Source organism: Neopelma chrysocephalum, unplaced genomic scaffold (assembly GCF_003984885.1).
Source record: "Neopelma chrysocephalum unplaced genomic scaffold, ASM398488v2 Primary Assembly neopelma1_98, whole genome shotgun sequence".
Classification (NCBI taxonomy): Eukaryota; Metazoa; Chordata; class Aves; order Passeriformes; family Pipridae; genus Neopelma; species Neopelma chrysocephalum.
The window spans coordinates 4,639,474-4,655,908 of record NW_020897761.1 but is presented as its reverse complement, the minus strand read 5'-3'; the positions used below and the strand labels follow the sequence as shown (position 1 = coordinate 4,655,908).

General features: G+C 55.9%; 1 protein-coding gene across 1 annotated transcript; it reads right to left on the bottom strand.

The window, feature by feature from the left end:
• Positions 1–327: 327 nt before the first annotated feature.
• Positions 328–14,062, bottom strand: OLFML2B (olfactomedin like 2B). The gene is made up of 8 exons (XM_027694631.1): positions 13,919–14,062; positions 12,591–12,854; positions 9,037–9,144; positions 5,811–5,987; positions 3,917–4,145; positions 2,741–3,217; positions 2,158–2,334; positions 328–1,879 (listed from the first exon to the last, which is right to left on the bottom strand). Exons 1-8 carry the CDS (start codon positions 14,060–14,062, stop codon positions 1,278–1,280), a joined length of 2,178 nt encoding a protein of 725 aa, XP_027550432.1. The 3' UTR covers positions 328–1,277.
• Between the last annotated feature and the right edge of the window lie 2,373 nt (positions 14,063–16,435).

The following is a 16,435-nucleotide window of genomic DNA, read 5'->3' as shown; positions in this document are numbered from 1 at the left end:
CCCTCCTGCTCCTGGGAAGGGCACCCTGCGTGAGCTCCTCCACTTTGCCAGCGGAGCCTGGCAAAGAGAAGGCCACAAGGGTCTCACTGCAGCCCGAGTGACCCCAGTGCAACTGACATCACAAAGACAAGCTCTTCTCAGGGCTGGACATGACCATGTCACCTTGGCCCAGTGCCAGTCCCAAGTGGCCTAGAGCTCCCTAGGGTCCCTCCCCCTTTGGTGTGAAAGTTGGGTCTCCCCAAACCAACCAAAACCAATCCAAAACACCCCCATGTATTTCTATGCACCCAAAGGGTTGAACCAGAGCCAAAGAAAGCCCCGAACAGCTGCAAAGGTACTGGATCCTTTATTACTGACAGCAGGTAAATACAAGATGCTGGTAGGCAGGAGGGCAAGGGCTTTGCCTCTGTGAGGGGATCCTGATGGTCAACAGCCAGGACCAGGCTGAGCACAGCAGCAAGAGGCAAGGTAGGATTTGGAGCAGCAGGACAAGGGCTCTCCAGCCCCTGGGGCTCCCCCAGCCCCACAGCCCCCTGCCCAGGCAGCCCAGCACCCAGCTGAGCAGAGCCTTCACCCAGCAAATGCCAAGGGGGACTACTTTAGGTTACAAAATGAACAAACAAAAGCCATCTACACGTATTTACAGCATCCCCCTCCTGCCACCAGCTCACTCCAGCTGTGAATCAGGGCTCGAGGTGCACCCGAACCCCCCGAGGGGGTTGCAAAGGGCAGAGCCCAAGCTGGAGGGGACAGTCCTTGGCGTAAGTGCCAGCACCAGGGGCTGCTGGAGCTGCGCTCACAGCCCCATTGTACAGCAGGATCTCCAAAGGGAAGCTGGGAAGATGGTCCTGAGACATAGGACATTCCCATAGGTCCTCCACCAGGGCAGGCAGACATCAGCATCCCACTGGGACCTGGTGCCCGCAGCAGAGAGGCCAACTTTGTACTGGTTCAGGGTGTCTTGCTGATCATCTTTAGCTAAAAACATCATCAGGAGGACCATGGCCACCTCCTCTTCCCTGGGCAGGAGGGCCCATCTGCCCTTCCAAAGGAGAACCTCCTTCCCCTGGGAAGGAAAATCAGAAGCAAGGATACAGCAAAGACGAAGGGGGTGGTTCTGGCCTGGGGATCGATCTACAATCCACCATAAAAAACCAGCTTGAAACAAAACCCATCATTTACTCTTCGATTTGTACAAAATAATAATAACAATAAAAATAATAATAAAAGGTGCTGGTGGCCCCTGGCTTGCAGTGCCCCACTGTGGTGGGGGGGTCTCAGTAGGCAAAGATGACATGGTAGGTGACTTGGTGGCCATTGTCCCAGGCGTAGAGCAGGCGGTCCTTGGGGTTATAGTCTATCTGCGTGGTGTAGGCATACTCATTCTCAAAGAGCAGCCTGGGGATGATCTGCGTGTTGGTGTGCGTGTCAAAGGCGTAGGAGATGTTGGCATTCCTCTTGTTGTAGCTGTCGACCGCGTACAGGACCCCACAGATGACAAAGCAGTTCCCGTAGAAGTTCTTCCGCAGCCCCGTCCTCCACGTGGTCTCCTTCTGGGTGCTGAGGTCGGCTGCATTCAGCTTGCTCAGCACGATCACCTCCTGGTTGAAGCCCTCGTAGTTGATGGCCGGGTAGATGACCCACAGGCCATTCTCATCCACAGCAAAGTCCACGTCTGAGTGGCCTCTCCACCGCCACGGGGTGGACTCCTCGTAGGCCACATCGTGCAGCATGGCCCAGGCGGCCACGTACCGCTGCTTCAGGTCATACTTGATGATGTTGCGCGTGAAGGCCCGGTTGTAGTAGAAGGAGCCGTTGTAGACAACGTGTCCCGTCCCAATCCAGCTGTATGGGAGCTTGTAGGAGTTGCTCCAGCGACCTGCGGGGCAGAGACACCTTGCTGGTGAAACCCTCCCTCTGCTTTGGGGTGGGTGGCCCTGCCGTCAGCACCCTCTGCCCCCAGCTCTGCCTGCGCTCCCTCCATGGCCACGAGCTGCAGCCTGACCTGCCCCATGCTCTGAACCCAGGTACTGGCCCCAGGATGGGGGGTCCCCAGGCAGATCACTCTCCCATGATCCAGGATCCCTGGGAAGGAGGATGCTACTTGGATCAGCCGAGCAGCAGCGAGCATGGCATCGGAAATGGTGCAAAACCCACCTTGCTTGAAATTGTCGAGGTTCCTGAACTCCACCAGTGTGTTCCCATAGTAGTAGTTGGTGACATAGATCCGCTCCTCCCGGGCCAGGGGATCCTTCATCCAGGCTCCCTCATTGCGCCCATAGGTGTTCTGGGTGGTGGGGCCCGAGATGGTGGACAGTGTGTCCTTGCAGCGCCCTGCATGGGCAGAGAAGGGCTTGTGAGGCCCCAGGCAGGGTAGCCACACTCTCTCTGCTCCTGTTGGGGTGGGCGTCCCCCTCCTCCAGCCCCTTACCCACCCAGCAGGTACCCCCTGCTACTTCAGCCCAGTTGCAGCCTCACAGGACCCAGTAGCACTGGCCAGATCCTGCAAACATCTCCTCACAGCCTCAGCCATGTCCCTGCCCCAGCTGAGGCTGCTACCTGTCTTGGTTCCATGTCCAGGGAGGCCCTTTTTTGCCCAGCCCAGCCCAGTCCCTAAAACTGGGGGAGACTACAGTAGGTTCCAGAATTAATAAGCAAGTAAGCCCAGCCGGACACACTGTGGGCACAAACCAGCCCCCACGTGCACAGCTGGGTCGGTGCAGGACCTGCAGACGCTCACCAATGATGTTCCTGATGTCCTCCTCCTCCAGGCCCTCCTTTGGGGTAGGGGGGCTGACTGGTGTTGGGGGTGTGCCCGCCTGTCCCCAAACTCCTGGGCTGCTCTCAATGTCGCTCCAGGCCCCAGTGGTGGTGGCTGGGGGCAGGTTCTCCATGGCTGTGTCCAAGGCTGCCAGTAGCTGTGGGGTCCCCTCCTCCACCCACCCTGCTGGGGCAGTCACGGTCTCTGGGGTGGGGGTCAGCCAGCTCACAGCATTGGGATCTGGCGTGGGGTCCGTGGATGTGGCAGGTGACAGGGGCACTGTGGCCGTCGCAGCAGTGTCAGCAGCCGGCGGGGTGGTGGGAGCACTGCCAGGGGTGGGTGGCCATCCCACGGGGGACGGCTTCCTCACGCCCTCGCCCGCCCTGCTGTTGGGCCTCAGCAGCTGGTCCTCGATCAGCAGGTCCACCGTGTTGTCCCCGCTGAACAGCTCGTCTGCTGTCAAACACAGACACAGGTGTCAGCCCCACAGTCCCCCACAGCCCCTCCGTGTTGGCCCCTCCACGCTGGCCCCCTGCCCCCTGCCCACTTCTCTGTCTTGTACTAAGCCCACATGCATTCCCTCTCCCCTTCCAGTCAGAGAAGGGCTGTGTGAACTACAGAGGCTGACGGTGCTCACGGCAGGAGGTCAGTGAGACCCCTTCACAGCCACATCCACCACCCCAGGCAGGGTAGAGCAGGAGGTGACGGACAGCAGATCTGTCCTGCCAGCTTCCAGAGATGGGGCAGGATGGAGACCCAGCTGTATGCCCAGCCAGATCCCATCCACCTGACCCGGAATGCCAAAGGGGGTGCCTCATCCAGGGCACGGGGACCACTGGGGCTCCCCAGCCACCACGGAAACTTTTGGAAAGGTGTTGGTGTTGGGTGTTTTAAACTGAAGCAGAGACCTATTTCTTTAGCTACCAGGGATTTTCCATGGAATAACAATGCTGCATTGCTCCACATACAGGGCTCAAAGGTTGCATAGCAGTGAAGTACCAGTCATCCCACCTCCTCCTGCCTCCTCCCCCTGCTGCTCCCACATGCTTTGCCCATGCATTCCCAGGGGATGAGGCAGGACTCAGGGGTGGACACTGTTTTTTCCACAGGATGCAGACAGCCATCCCACTGACCGTGGCTGCATACCCAACTCACGTTGCTCCTCGATGTCATTCTCCGACTCGGTGGACTGGGCTTTGTAGTAGGTGACCCCTCGGACAATGGTGGGCTTGGAAGGAGGCCGGGTCCTCACCCTCAGCTTCCTTTGCAAGAGCTGCTCAGGCTTCTTTTCCTCCAGAGAGAGGTGCAGCTCTGGGAGGGACTCAACAGAGTTGATCTGCTGGGATATGGTTTCATCTTTCAGGAATCTTTCTTCATATTTGCCCTGGAAGAGACACAGAACGTTGTTACTGGATAGGCCAGAAACGCAGCATTTTGGGGACAGGGCAGGTCAGGCTGGCCAGTCCTCAATTGGGTAGGAGCTCTGTGCTCCCTCCTCCTTCAGGGTCACCCTCAGTCCCTTCTGACATGGGAAACCCTCCAGGAGACAGAGGGATGGCAGACCAGCATTGCTCTTGCATATCCTTGGTGCCACGCTGCAATTCCAGGACTCAGCATTCAATAAGGCACGGGCTGTGGGATGCAGGACAGGCAGGCAGAGTGAGATCCATTCCCTTGTATGCCAGGGAGCAGTGCTGGCAGCTGATCTGCAGAGAGAGTGCAATGTGCACCGAGCTTTCACGAGGCAGAGAGGCTGAAGGCACCTTCCCAGCAGGACCAGGAACCCTCCCAGAGGCAGGGACCGGGAACACCCCGGGGCAGGGACCAGCTGCGGCAGCTCAGGTCTTAAGGATTTCATCTCATTAAAGGAAATCGGAAAGCCAGCCTGAAGGTTGAAGCTGTGCCCATTTGGCTGAGAAGATGGGCCCTGCTGCAATTAACAGTGAGAAAAGGGGCATATTGGGAAATGAGGTCACTCGGGGTAATAAAAGCCCCACACTCCGCTCCCCTTCCTGACTGGGGCTGGCTCCCCTCCAGCAGGCAGCAGCTGCTCAGCTTTCGGCGTGGGGAGCAGGGGGAGCGGGGCTGGGAGCATGGCCGGACATCCCCTGCCTGGGGCACGGCCCTCCCCGGGGCAGAGTGTGCTGGCACAGCACGGCTGGGGCCATTTCCCCACCTGCCAACACACAGTGCAGGTGTGGGAGCCCACCCTTCCCACCAGGGCTTGGGGAGCCCACCCCCACATAGGACCCACGACATCCGGGGGGGCAAGTGCAGGCTGTTGCCACTCTTAGGAGCTGAGCACCTCTGTTTGAGCTGGAAATGATGTTTCCCTCCCTAGACACCTTTTGCCCTGCAGGGGTGAGGGCAGGATGCTCCAGGAGTTGCCCAGCAGCGATAAGAGGAGAATGAGGTCATGTTACATCTCACTGCTGAAGCAGCAAATGCATCAGGACACCCTGGACAGACCTTTTCTCAAAACACCCCCGTCACCCCTCTCTGAGGCTGCACAAAAACTGCTGCTCCAGGCTGAGGATGTTGCCATGCTGGGCAGATCCCACGGGAACCCCCCCAGTCTGGGGCTGGGTGCCAGAGCCAGGGATGCCCAAGCCTCTGCCTGGAGCCTGCCAGGCGCAGGGGCTTTCTGTGGAGGGGTAATTGCCTGGAGGGAGGGAGGGCAGGCGACAGGCTGTCCCTCCACGGAGCCCCAAGCCCTGCTAATCAAAGGCTCTGAGTTTCCCACCGCTTCCCAGCCGGCCCCACAATGACATCACGCTTTCCGAGCAGTTCAGCCACTGCTGACCTCGAAAACCAACAACCCCGTGGGAAGGGGGGAGGCTCAGGGAGCAACCTCCCTCTGCTCCCACCTACATCCCGCCCCGACGGCAGCTGGGCTGTGCTGAGAGAAGCAGGCTGGATTTGGAGGCACGGAAACAGGGTCACCCGAGCAGAGAGGAAAACCACCGGCCCGGGGCCACATCCAGGAGACATCCAGGACTGGCTGGTGCAGCAGCAGCAGCGACATCGAGCCGTGTTTGGGCGGCCGTACCTCTGCGTGTGTGTAGGCAGCCTCCGCATCCCGCTGCAGAGAGCCCTCAATGTCCGTGAGGCTGTTGGTGAGGAGCCTGGAGCAGTTCTCCCTGTCCCTGCCGGAGGGATCCTGCAGTCCCTCCTCCCCACTGGCTCCTGCATGGTGACCTTCCTGTGTGAAGTTCCTGGACATGCCCTAGAGAAGCAAGAGAGGAGACTTTACCCCACTTATAGTCAAGGGATGCTCCGTGGCCCTCAAACCACAGCCCAGGAGCCAGAAAGCAGCTCTGTGCTACCATCCTGGGTTTACAGCTGGGACACTTTAGCTGCTAAGAAGATGCCCCCTGACCCTAGTGGGATTCAGAAACCCCATCCCTTGTGTGCACATCCAAGATCCACTCTTTTCCACAGGTCCCCATGGAGCAGGAGAATGGCCGTGAGGTTCTTCAATACCCACCTTCAGCTACACTTGCTGAGTCATGGAAGAGGAAAAGACAAGTCAAAACACCTAAAGTCTCAGCCTGGTGTCTTTGGCCTGTGGCAACAAGTTCATCTCCCATTTATTAACCTCACTTTCCTAGCAGGATGCCATCCTGGCTGGCCACTGCCTGCCTGACCTTCAAGGGATGTCCTGGAGGTCAGTAACCCACTGGTCTGGTTTCGGCTGTCCTGGTCCTGCCCTGCTGCCTGGCCACACAGTGCCTGCACTCAGAGACTGCTCTTCCCCATCACCCTTCGCTCCCACAGAAGAGAGTGAGAATGTGGGGACAGGACAAGAGCCAGTGACGCTCAGAGAGTTGTCCTGTGACCAGGAGGGAGCTGGGTCTGGCTGCAGCTCATCAAGCAGGCAAACCCTTCACCCTTCTCAGTTCCCCAACAACAGGCACACCCTGTACCCCAGGGGTTTGTGCAGTCTCTGCTCAAACTTGGGCTTCTACATCTAAAACAGCAACTGCTTTAAGTAAGGTGGCACATCAATCAGAGCGCTTTTGCACAGAGACTGGAGGTGGTTACCCTGATCCTTCATTTTCAGTGTCCTGCCATTAATTTCTCTTAAAACCCACCGTGACCTCCAACTGTGACCTCAAAACCACCAGCTGATGTGACAGCTGTGAGCTAAAGACAAAGCAGAGGATCTGCCTCACTGGAGAAGGCGCTGGTTCTGTGGTCTGGGAGTTTGGGGGTTCCTTCCCTTTCTGGACATCACTTGAATAAAAGACCTTTTTATACTGGAAACAACTTACTAAACCTTCTAATCTCTGCAAAAATTCCATCCTGAGCTCAGTTAACCCCCAGCCCCCTCCACGTGCATCTGAATTCCCAGTCTTTATCCAGGAATTGTGAGTCACAGGTTTTGAGGCCGAGTCCAATGACGCAGGGACTTTTCAGCAAGTGTTTTGCTGCAGTAAGCAGGGGTTCTCGTGATGCTCTCCTAGGATTAGTGCAGGAGCAGCTTTTGACACCATCCTCCTTTGGAGAGGATGACTGATTCCAACAGCCTTGTGCCCTTATCATTTATTCTGTGTAATGTTTGGCTTATGACCCACTTAAGGATAAAATCTGCCCCCCCTTGAGCAGGGAGCCACCACCAAAGCCTAGCCTGTGATGCTGCTGGAGGCCACTCAGTGGCTTTGCTGCAGAGCAGCTGCCAAAAGCACACCCGCCTGGGAGGGCAGTGCTTTGAAGCCGTGCCAGGCTCTTGTTCAGCATCTCAGCTGTCCATTGTGTCAGACCTCGTGGCCGATGCAGGGTGTGATCCTCCTCCACGTCCTCTCAACAGGAATTTCCGTGCTAAGCCGGCAGCAGGAGGCGTTTCACACCTGCTGCCTGCACTGCCCTGCATCAGCTGGGCCCTGCCCCAGAGCACTGGGCAACCTTCATCTAACCCAGACTACTCCTGTCTTTCTCCATCCCAGCCCAGTGCCTGTAGGCAGCTTCAGCTGCTTTTAAACGATTCTGCAGCCCTGTTTCTGGGAAATTAAAGACCCAACCTGTGAATTCGCTGCTCCTACGCCTTTACTGCTCCATCTCTGGCCAAACTACTTCAGCCAGACTGAGCTTTCTGCCCGTCTGCCTCCCTGCGACAGGCTGTGAGCAGAGGGACCAGGCTGCAAGGTCACCCCACGTGCCCAAAGTGCCACCAGCACTGCTGGCTCTGAACCCCCCATACAGGACCCAGCTGGTAAGCAGGGCCACTTTGGCACTGAAGCAGAGTGCAGTGATAACCCCACTTGAAGTAATCCCTTGGCAAACCCAAGTAATCACTGGAGAACACCCTAAACCACAGGAAGAGGGTGGGATTGCAAACAGGAACATTGGTGCTTTGTTATTTTTAGACATCAAAATCCCTTTTCCCATTTTTGGGTCAATTACTGTGCTTGGAAACCCAGAGCCCCTCAGGCAAGCCTGCTCCTCCCAGCTGTCTTCTTCCTGACCCTGGGATGGAGCATGCCATGCCTTCCCAAAACACTTTGCAAGTGGAATTTTGGCTTTATAAATCACCGCCTCTCAGCCTCTGGCTGGAGACAAACGGGACTGCTCCACTCCGACAAGAATGTGGAATTACTGTCCCAGATACAGACCACGGGAGAAAACTCCAGTATTTAATCTGGCAACCTGTTGCTACATAGCTGAGCACAGCTTAACAAACTGCAAACCCTAGGCTGTGCTAGCCAAAGAAATATTAAACTATATGGAAGTGAAAATTGTTTCACTGGAAGTCTGCTCTGAAAAGAATGGAAGGTTGAGGGTTCTGCTCTTTTTTAACGTAGGCCAGGATGTAACTTGGTCCTTCAGGAATCTGAGCTCCTTGGCTCCCTGCCGTCCTGGTGAGTGTACCCCACCACGAGCCCTGAACCTCTCGCCCCCACATCAAACAGCACAAAAGCAGCCTGTTGAGAGCAACCAGCACAGATGTAAAACTGAGAAGAGGAAAAACTTAACAGCAGGCCCTTCTGACTCTCCTAGTGAGGCCACAGGTGGGATCCTGCACCCAGTTTGGGCTCCAAGGGATGGGGGGAGCTGGAGAGGGTCAGGCAAGGCTGATGGGGTGGTGATGTGCTGGGCACTGCCAGTGAGGAGTGGTGGGGAGTCTATTCTGGTCTGGTTTAGTTTGAGCCAAATAGTTAATTAACATTTCTTCCAAAAGCAACAAGGCTCTGAATGCACCAAAGGTACCAGGAACTTAACTGGAAGCAATTCCCACCGAAGGCAACAACCTCAAGGGAGAGTAGGATTCATCTTACCTCCTCGAGCTTTTCCACCCGACCCACCAGCTTGGTTGTGACCGAGTGCAGCTTCAGAAGGTCTAAGCCATAAAAGGCACTTTCCAGCATCTCCATGATGGAAGACAGCTGCAAGGCAAAGGGAGTACAGTCAGGCAGCAGCACTTGCTATCGTGTGCCTTGAGTGGTTTCCTCAGCTGAAAAGTCAAGGGCGATGCACCCATCTGAGTACAAGAAGTTTATTAAAAAGCAAGTTTTCGCTTACACAGCCTTGCTGCATTGCTGTCCCGGTCAGAGCACAGCATGCAGAGCAACGTGCTATACCTCTGCAGAGCTTCAGGGCTTTGGGAGCACATTTTGGGCGCTGGGGATTAGTAGTAGAACAAGGAGAAGCACTGCTCTTTTTGCCAGCTCTAGGCAGGCTCTCCTGCAAGGCCAAAGGATTAGCTACAGTGATGTGACTGCCAGCAAAAGAGGCAACAAGAGAAAGGCAGCTCAAATAAAAGTGAGTTTGAGATCAGACTCTGAGTTCATGCCATCCTGTATTTTTTTTCCTGGAACAAGAAGAAACTTGTTAAAATTTTTTAAAATATTCCCAAACGCAAGAGTGAAGAACCAGACATTCAGTGCCAGCCTGGTAACAGTTTGCTTCCTGGAGAACAACTCTATCAGAGGGATGCTGCCCTCTCCTGCAACCACCCATTTTGGAGACACCCTGTATTTAACTCACCCCTGTCTCACAGCAGGAAGGGTTGTGTCCCCTTGTCCTGCCCAGCATCAGCCCTTGCTCACCAGTCCTGGGGATCTGGACAGCAGTACCCTCATTCTGCCTTTTGTCTGGTTCCTGGTGCTCCTCCACGGAGGACAGTGCTGACCATGGCAAGGCTGAGGAGAAGTCAACCCATTCCCTGCCTCGGCTCCCACAGGTCTTCTCCCTCCAGTCCCATGTGTCCACATGGTGCTGCAGACCTTACAGCCACAATGGCTGAGAAGGATTTTCAGTGCATTGGAATTACTACAGGGTGATGACATTTTCTCCAAGCAGCTACAAACTGGTCAACAGCTTCATAAACATGGGAGAATCACAGGCAGCATTGCTGGCAGCACTCGTAGTTTCCACCCCAGCCTCTGCAGTCTCCCTGTGGAGCTGACAGCAAAGGAAAGATTTTTTGGGCCAGATAAAATGGCAGCATTAAGAGACAAGAGCTGTTTTATGGCTATGCATCCACTTTCCACTGAGGGCTGGATGGAGACGACCGATACAATGCACACAGCCTGCCAGACAGCCACTGGAGACATGTGCTTTCCCTCCAGGCTGGGTAATTTCCATCAATGCACAAAGGTTACAGACTTTATTAACCTCCTTTCAAACCATCCTGAACACAGACTCCTTGCACTGACTCTGCACCCGAGACCCCACAACACACACTGTGCCTACGAGCAGAGAAGCAGCATGTTGCCATTTCACAAAAACAGATCTTTGATTAAGCTACTCCCTGCCAACACCACGCTGACCCTCCCCGAAAGACCACACTGATGTTCCTACCAACTCAATGCTTCCTTCCCTTCATCCACTGCAGACTTACACTCCCACTGGTCTGATGGTCCATGAATTCCCATGGGACCTCATTAAAGACACAGGTGGGACTGAAATCTTCAGCTGGGATGCCCAGCACAGCCACTCGACTAAGTTGGGGTGCCCAGACATACGTTTCTGCTGCCCGGACTTCTCTCTCTGTGTTTATCCCTCTTTCTCACCATTCCCTCAGGGACACATCCTCCAGCCCACTCATCATAAGGGAGGGAACTTCCCACGGCTCTCCCACACGTGGAGTACCCAGGGCTTTTGAGTCAGAGCATAAGAAAGTCTGGTAAAACACAACACACACAGAGTATGACCCCGTGCACTTCCCGCTGCTGGACTGGGCAAGGGTGATGCTCCTCGGACCAGCAAAGAGAGCTATACCCCTGGGGCTGACCCGGCCCTGCGCTGAGGAGTGCAGGAGCTGCTCCTCACAAGTCACATAAGAACTGGAGCTGTGTCCTCTCCTATTCCCAGCTTCTCCTAAGAGAAGTGGCTGTTCCCAGTGAGCCCGTCAGCAGGAGGGGCTCTGAGAAAACAATCCTGCTTCACAGCTCCTGGGGATGGACTTCCACGGCAAAGAAAACCCCTGCGTGTGTGTGTTTGGATAAATCTTGTGAAATCGTCTGGCCGCGAATCCTTGCAAAATGAGCAGGGGAGCCGGGGCCAGTTCCTAGAGGACAGGCTTTCACACCACAGCTGGCTGTGAGCAGCTCCCCGGTGGGAAGAGCAGCTGGAGCCAAGGGCGCAGCTCGCCACACCACTCTGCTCCTCCTGGAGGCTGACCAGCCCCAGAGAGGATGGGGAGAGAGCTAGATGTGAGAGAGCTAGAGAGATGTGAGCTGCTGGTAGAGGAGCTCTGCCTGCCTCCTGGCAAGGGACTACAGGGTGTCCCCTCCCCTAACACAGAGAGCTCACAACTTCTTATCTAAGACCACATGCGACATCCTGGCTTCTCCCCCAGACGAAGGACCACCAAACAACTCTAGACTGGGACTCCTCCTTCCCTGAAATGATGGATTGTCTGCCTGTGCCTGTTTATCTTCCCTAGCTGCAGGGGCGCTTGGACAAGAAGCTGCTAACTGTCTGCAGTTGGACAAGATGAAACACATCCTGAAGCTCCAAATTAATTAGAACAAGCCCGTGGTGGTGGTGGCCTCAGTGGCAGGCTGCCCCACAGCATCTCGCACACTGCCTGCCTTCCCCCCAAAGCTGGGAAAAGCAGGGCTGCCCCAGGGTACATCCCATTGCCGCCCACACCAGTGCCACCAGCATTCAGCCTTCTGCTCCAGGGACTCCCCAGGGCTGGACCAAGCCAGTGGCACTTTCTGCTGCCCTACACCGGTAGAAAACTTGAAAACTCAGCAGGATTTGCTGCCAGCTGCTCCACCAGCAAAACCAAGAATCCAGTAGAAGTCAGGAGTATGTAGAACAAACACTGTCATGTTTGGAAAAGAGTTCTGTATCACTAGAGAGATAAAATACTAAATAGTAGAGAAGTGTCAGCATATAAAACAACAAACCCATCCTGCCATCTGCCAGCTGTGCAACACACCCTCACGCTGACGCATCAGCAGCTTTTGGCCCACAGAAGCCAAAACAGCTTTTCTGTATGGGTCTTTGGGAGTCCCTCTCTGCAACAGGAAAAAGACCTGACAGCTGCTGAGCATAGCAGAGCTGTGCCCCAGGGACATTTGGAGCTGGACAAAGGGCAGGGAGCAGCCCAGTTCCTCCTGGGCTTCCAGCAGAGACAGCCACGGTGGACCCCAGGCAGCATGGGATCAATCGAGTGAATCATCCACTGCAGCTGCTCGAATCAATCCCTTAAGCTGAGCTTGACTTTTATATCAGACATGCGGACATAAAAATAAGTAGGAGATGGTTTAGAAAAAAAATTTGGGAAATATTTTTTTTTTAGAAAAAGCTCTGAAAGAAAAGGCTTCAGAAGATCTCCCACTCCGCAAAGAATCCCAAGCTCAAGATGCTCTCCTACCTTCAGGTCACTGCTCTCTGCCTCTCGCAGCTTCTTTAGCCTGAAGTCCCCCTCGCAAGGGTTGAGGGCCGAGGGGGGGGCCACGCACGCACACTTGCAGCTGGGTCCTGACGTGATGGTTTCCACCGTGTAAAAATCCTCTGCTCTGAAAGCGCCTTCGTTAATCCTCTGGCAGGCGCCACGGCCCAGGGGTCTGACCAGGCATTTGCACCGGCAGTCGGAGCCTTCAGACACCGCCTTCACCTTGTCGTAGTCACCTAACAGCTGAGCACAGGGCACCGCAGTTAGCCAACCTCCCGTCCTCTGCCTGCACAGCAAGGACAGCTTAGACCTTGAGGTCAAAACGAGGACACTTTGGATACCCCAAACCTCGAGGAAACTGGCCGGCTTTTCCAAAATCTGCCAACCAAGAAGCTTTCTAGAGACTGCAAAGCTTTCTGACCCCTGCCTACAAGGGGAATAAAAACTGGCCTCTTACAACATGGTATTTTTTTATTCCACTGTGTGCAGAATGCTGCTTTGAATTTTAAATACAAGGATTTTAAATATGAACACCATCCTGCTGTCTTTTAATGCTCCATGTCCAAAAGACCCAATAAGTCACCTGCTACCCAGAACAAGACTTTTTTACACAGGCAAACAGGGTAACGGTACACTGGAAGAGTGACTGAAAGCCACCCTATAAGCAGCATAACCTGGTGGTGAAGCAGTATTTCTGATTAGCCCTATACAATGCCAGGAATTTCCTTTACGGAGATTTGCAGGCAGCGCTTCTGAAAGCCCAAGCACAAAAATAACTTTGGCGGTACGTTTCCAATAGTCCCTGCGTTAGCCATTTCCGAGGGCAGATAATCACACACCGTCTGATCGGCCAAGTCTAACAGAAACCTCCACCGCATCCCACTGGCAGGGAAAGAGCCTGGATCCCTCCCCTCTGCACACAAAAGAGGCTCCACTAATTCCCCTCCCAAGAAACTCCCCGTTTTCCGAGTCCCCCTCGGGGAAATGATAGGATGGAGGCTGTGAACTGCTCCCAGATGGGCTTCAGAGAGTTCACTGCACCCCGGGTGATGAACTCTCTCCAGCGCTCACCGGCGGTGCTGGCTGAGTACGCAGCATCACCCAGCATCGCTGAGCATGCACAGCAACACATAGCATCATCCAGGCTCTGTACAGCACCACCCAGGGTGCACACAGCATCACCCAGCATCGCTCAGGGTGCACACAGCATCACCCAGCACCGTCGAGCACGTACACCCGGCATCCCCCAGCACCCCGCAGGCTGGGCGCATCATCCCCCCGGCAGTGCCTGCATCCCCCGCGGGTACCTGGGAGAGAATGTTCTCTTGGTTGTCCGCCTCGTCCTGCAGAGGCTCTGCGGAGGGCCCGGCCGTGCCGGCAGGGGTGGTCCCTGCCCGGCAGCCGGCGCCCAGCGCGGCCAGGCAGAGCAGCAGCGGCAGCGGCCGAGCCATGGGCGGGCGGCGGAGGGGCCGGGGCCGGCGCGGAGCCGCCGCTGCTCGCTCAGGTGCGGCGCGGCGGGGCGGGCGGGGCCGGCCCGGGCTCCCGCCCCGCTCCTCCCTCCCGCCCGGGCTTCCCTCCCTCCGTCCCTCCTCCCCGGTCCTCTCCCGGTCCTCCCTCCTTCGGCGACGGGACGGGGCCCGGGCGGGGCCGAGCGGGCGGCGGGGCGGGACCGGGGCCGCCCCGGGCGGTGCTTCCCACCTGCGGCGTGGGCTCCCGGCAGCGCCAGCCCGCTGCTCGGGCCGCCCCCGAGGCGCTCGGGCATCTCCCGTCCGAAGGAGGCTGCGGTGCGACCCCGCGCGTGGGGCTGCTCCGGGAGGATGCGACCCGCCTTCCCAAAGTGCCCGCACTGCCGGTCCGCACCCGGCAAACCTGAGCCTCCCACCCCTGCGGTGTGCCAGGGGGCTGCTGGGGGACGCAAAGCCGTCCTTATGACCTGCCTGGCTCCTGCTCCATCTCTGAGAACAGCCTGGCTCTCACCCTCCATTCCTTTAGGTCCCAGGGAAGTGGTGCTGATGGCAATGGCACGGCACACCGTGGCTCTCCAGTAACACTGCACACACTGGGGTCACATAAGCAGTGCATGTTTCCAAGACGGGCTCCCAGCCATGAGAGCAGACCTGTGTGCTCACTGAAATCCAGGCTGACGCTGTCAGGAAGCGGTTGCACTCTGGCAGTCCTGTATCCTTCTGCACCTCCTGCCAAACGGAAATGTTCTGGACATGCTGTTCCCAGGGAAAGCACAGGCACAGCATCTTCTGCTGCGGAGGTGTCTGCACTGCCCTGAAGATGTCCTGGACCTCACTGAAGCACGAAGAAACCTGAGATGCCCTTATAAAAGTACTAATGACAATCAAACACAGGCCAGCACCATGTCCCAGGTATGGCACATGCTCACATTTGCCTCAAAACCTGCCCACGAGGTCACAGGGAGAAGCCACACACAGCAGGCAGCACGAGAGGCCACGTGAGCTCTTGCTGAAGCAAAGCTGTCCACAAGCCAAGTACCCCCAGTCCTTAACACACTCATGTCCCAAAACCACCCCAAAACTGGTGCCTGCAGCCCTGGGACCGGGCATCTCCCTAGGGGGGCTCTGGCTCTCCCATCCCATCACTCTCTCCCAGGGTCACTCTGTGGGGATGAAGCCACCAGACGCAAAGAAAACATCTTGTGTGAGAGAGGAAGTGGCTGTGGCACAGGGGATGGCAGAAGATGCTGACTCCAGGACTGCAGGATTCATGTGGGATGGCGCTGTGTCTCCCTCTCCTCCGGCCTCCCTGGGAAGTGAAGGCTGTGGAAAAGGGGGCAGGGACATGTAGGTTCCTGCAGCAAGGCTGAGTGGAACAGAGCAGGAGGTAAAGCAGCCAGGGAGGATGAGAGGACAAGGATCGCCAACCTTTGGGCAACTGGAGAGCAGTAGGAGTCAAAAAAAACATTTCTAAAAGCCTCACCCCACCAGTCTCTCTCAAGGATAATAGTTCCCTTGGGCACCAGCTCCTTCACTTCTGTTTCCATTGCTGAGCTTCCCTGGGAAGCAGCTACTCCCTCTGTCAGCACAGACTGCCCCGAGGCTGCAAGACTGGGGCTTCTGGAGCCCCCAGCCCGTGCCCAGTGGGGCCTCCAGCTGGTCCAGAGTGCCAGACCCCTGCAGTGATGGCACTGCCAGAGCTGGCAGTGAGAGCAGTGCCAAGAGCTCCCACAGCAAACAGCACCTGAAACTTTGTAAGCCTTTTCCTAAGGATCACCTTAAAGGCTGGAAAAAAAAAGGAAAACAAATCAACCGCAGTATTTCAAAACAAAAGGGAAGGCTTTCCTATGTTACTGAAGTCCTTTGTTGATTTCTTTTCTAAGGGGAAAAAAGCATTTCCAGTGGTATTTAGTTTGAGTTAAAGAGGGGCTTAAGCCTGTCCTTTGGGGGCAAGAAGAGAAAGTGACAGGCACTTAGGGTTCACTGCAGTCATCTCTAAAATCTGAACATTCCCCCTTCAAGGAAAAAACAAGACAAACCCACGGACTGAGGAGGACAGCAGAGCAAGTAAGTGTGGATCTGCCTTCTCTGTCTAGCTGAAGGAGGCTGCCCAAACCTTGGTCTGAGCAGGAGGTCCTCACACCTGATCCCATTCTCTGTGACAGGGCTTGTGCAAAGCCAAGGCAGCACAAGGATGCAGGTAGACAATGCTCTCTTCTAGTGCCACAAGAGTGCCATCAAGTGCCATCACCAGGCGCTGGAAAAATGGAATCTAACAGCTTCAAGACAGACAACAGAACATGTCTGTGCCAGGAGCTGTGGGTGCAAAAACCTGCATCCCCAAAAGCATGTCCTTGG

What these genes read in the sequence shown, in the direction of transcription:
- OLFML2B (XM_027694631.1), bottom strand. Translation starts at nt 14,062, where the DNA reads ATGGCTCGGCCGCTGCCGCTGCTGCTCTGCCTGGCCGCGCTGGGCGCC. An exon ending in AAGAGAACATTCTCTCCCAG is followed by an intron (nt 12,855 to 13,918) that starts GTACCCGCGGGG and finishes CCCTGTGCTCAG; the next exon opens with CTGTTAGGTGACTACGACAA. An exon ending in GAATGACATCGAGGAGCAAC is followed by an intron (nt 3,218 to 3,916) that starts GTGAGTTGGGTA and finishes TGTGTTTGACAG; the next exon opens with CAGACGAGCTGTTCAGCGGG.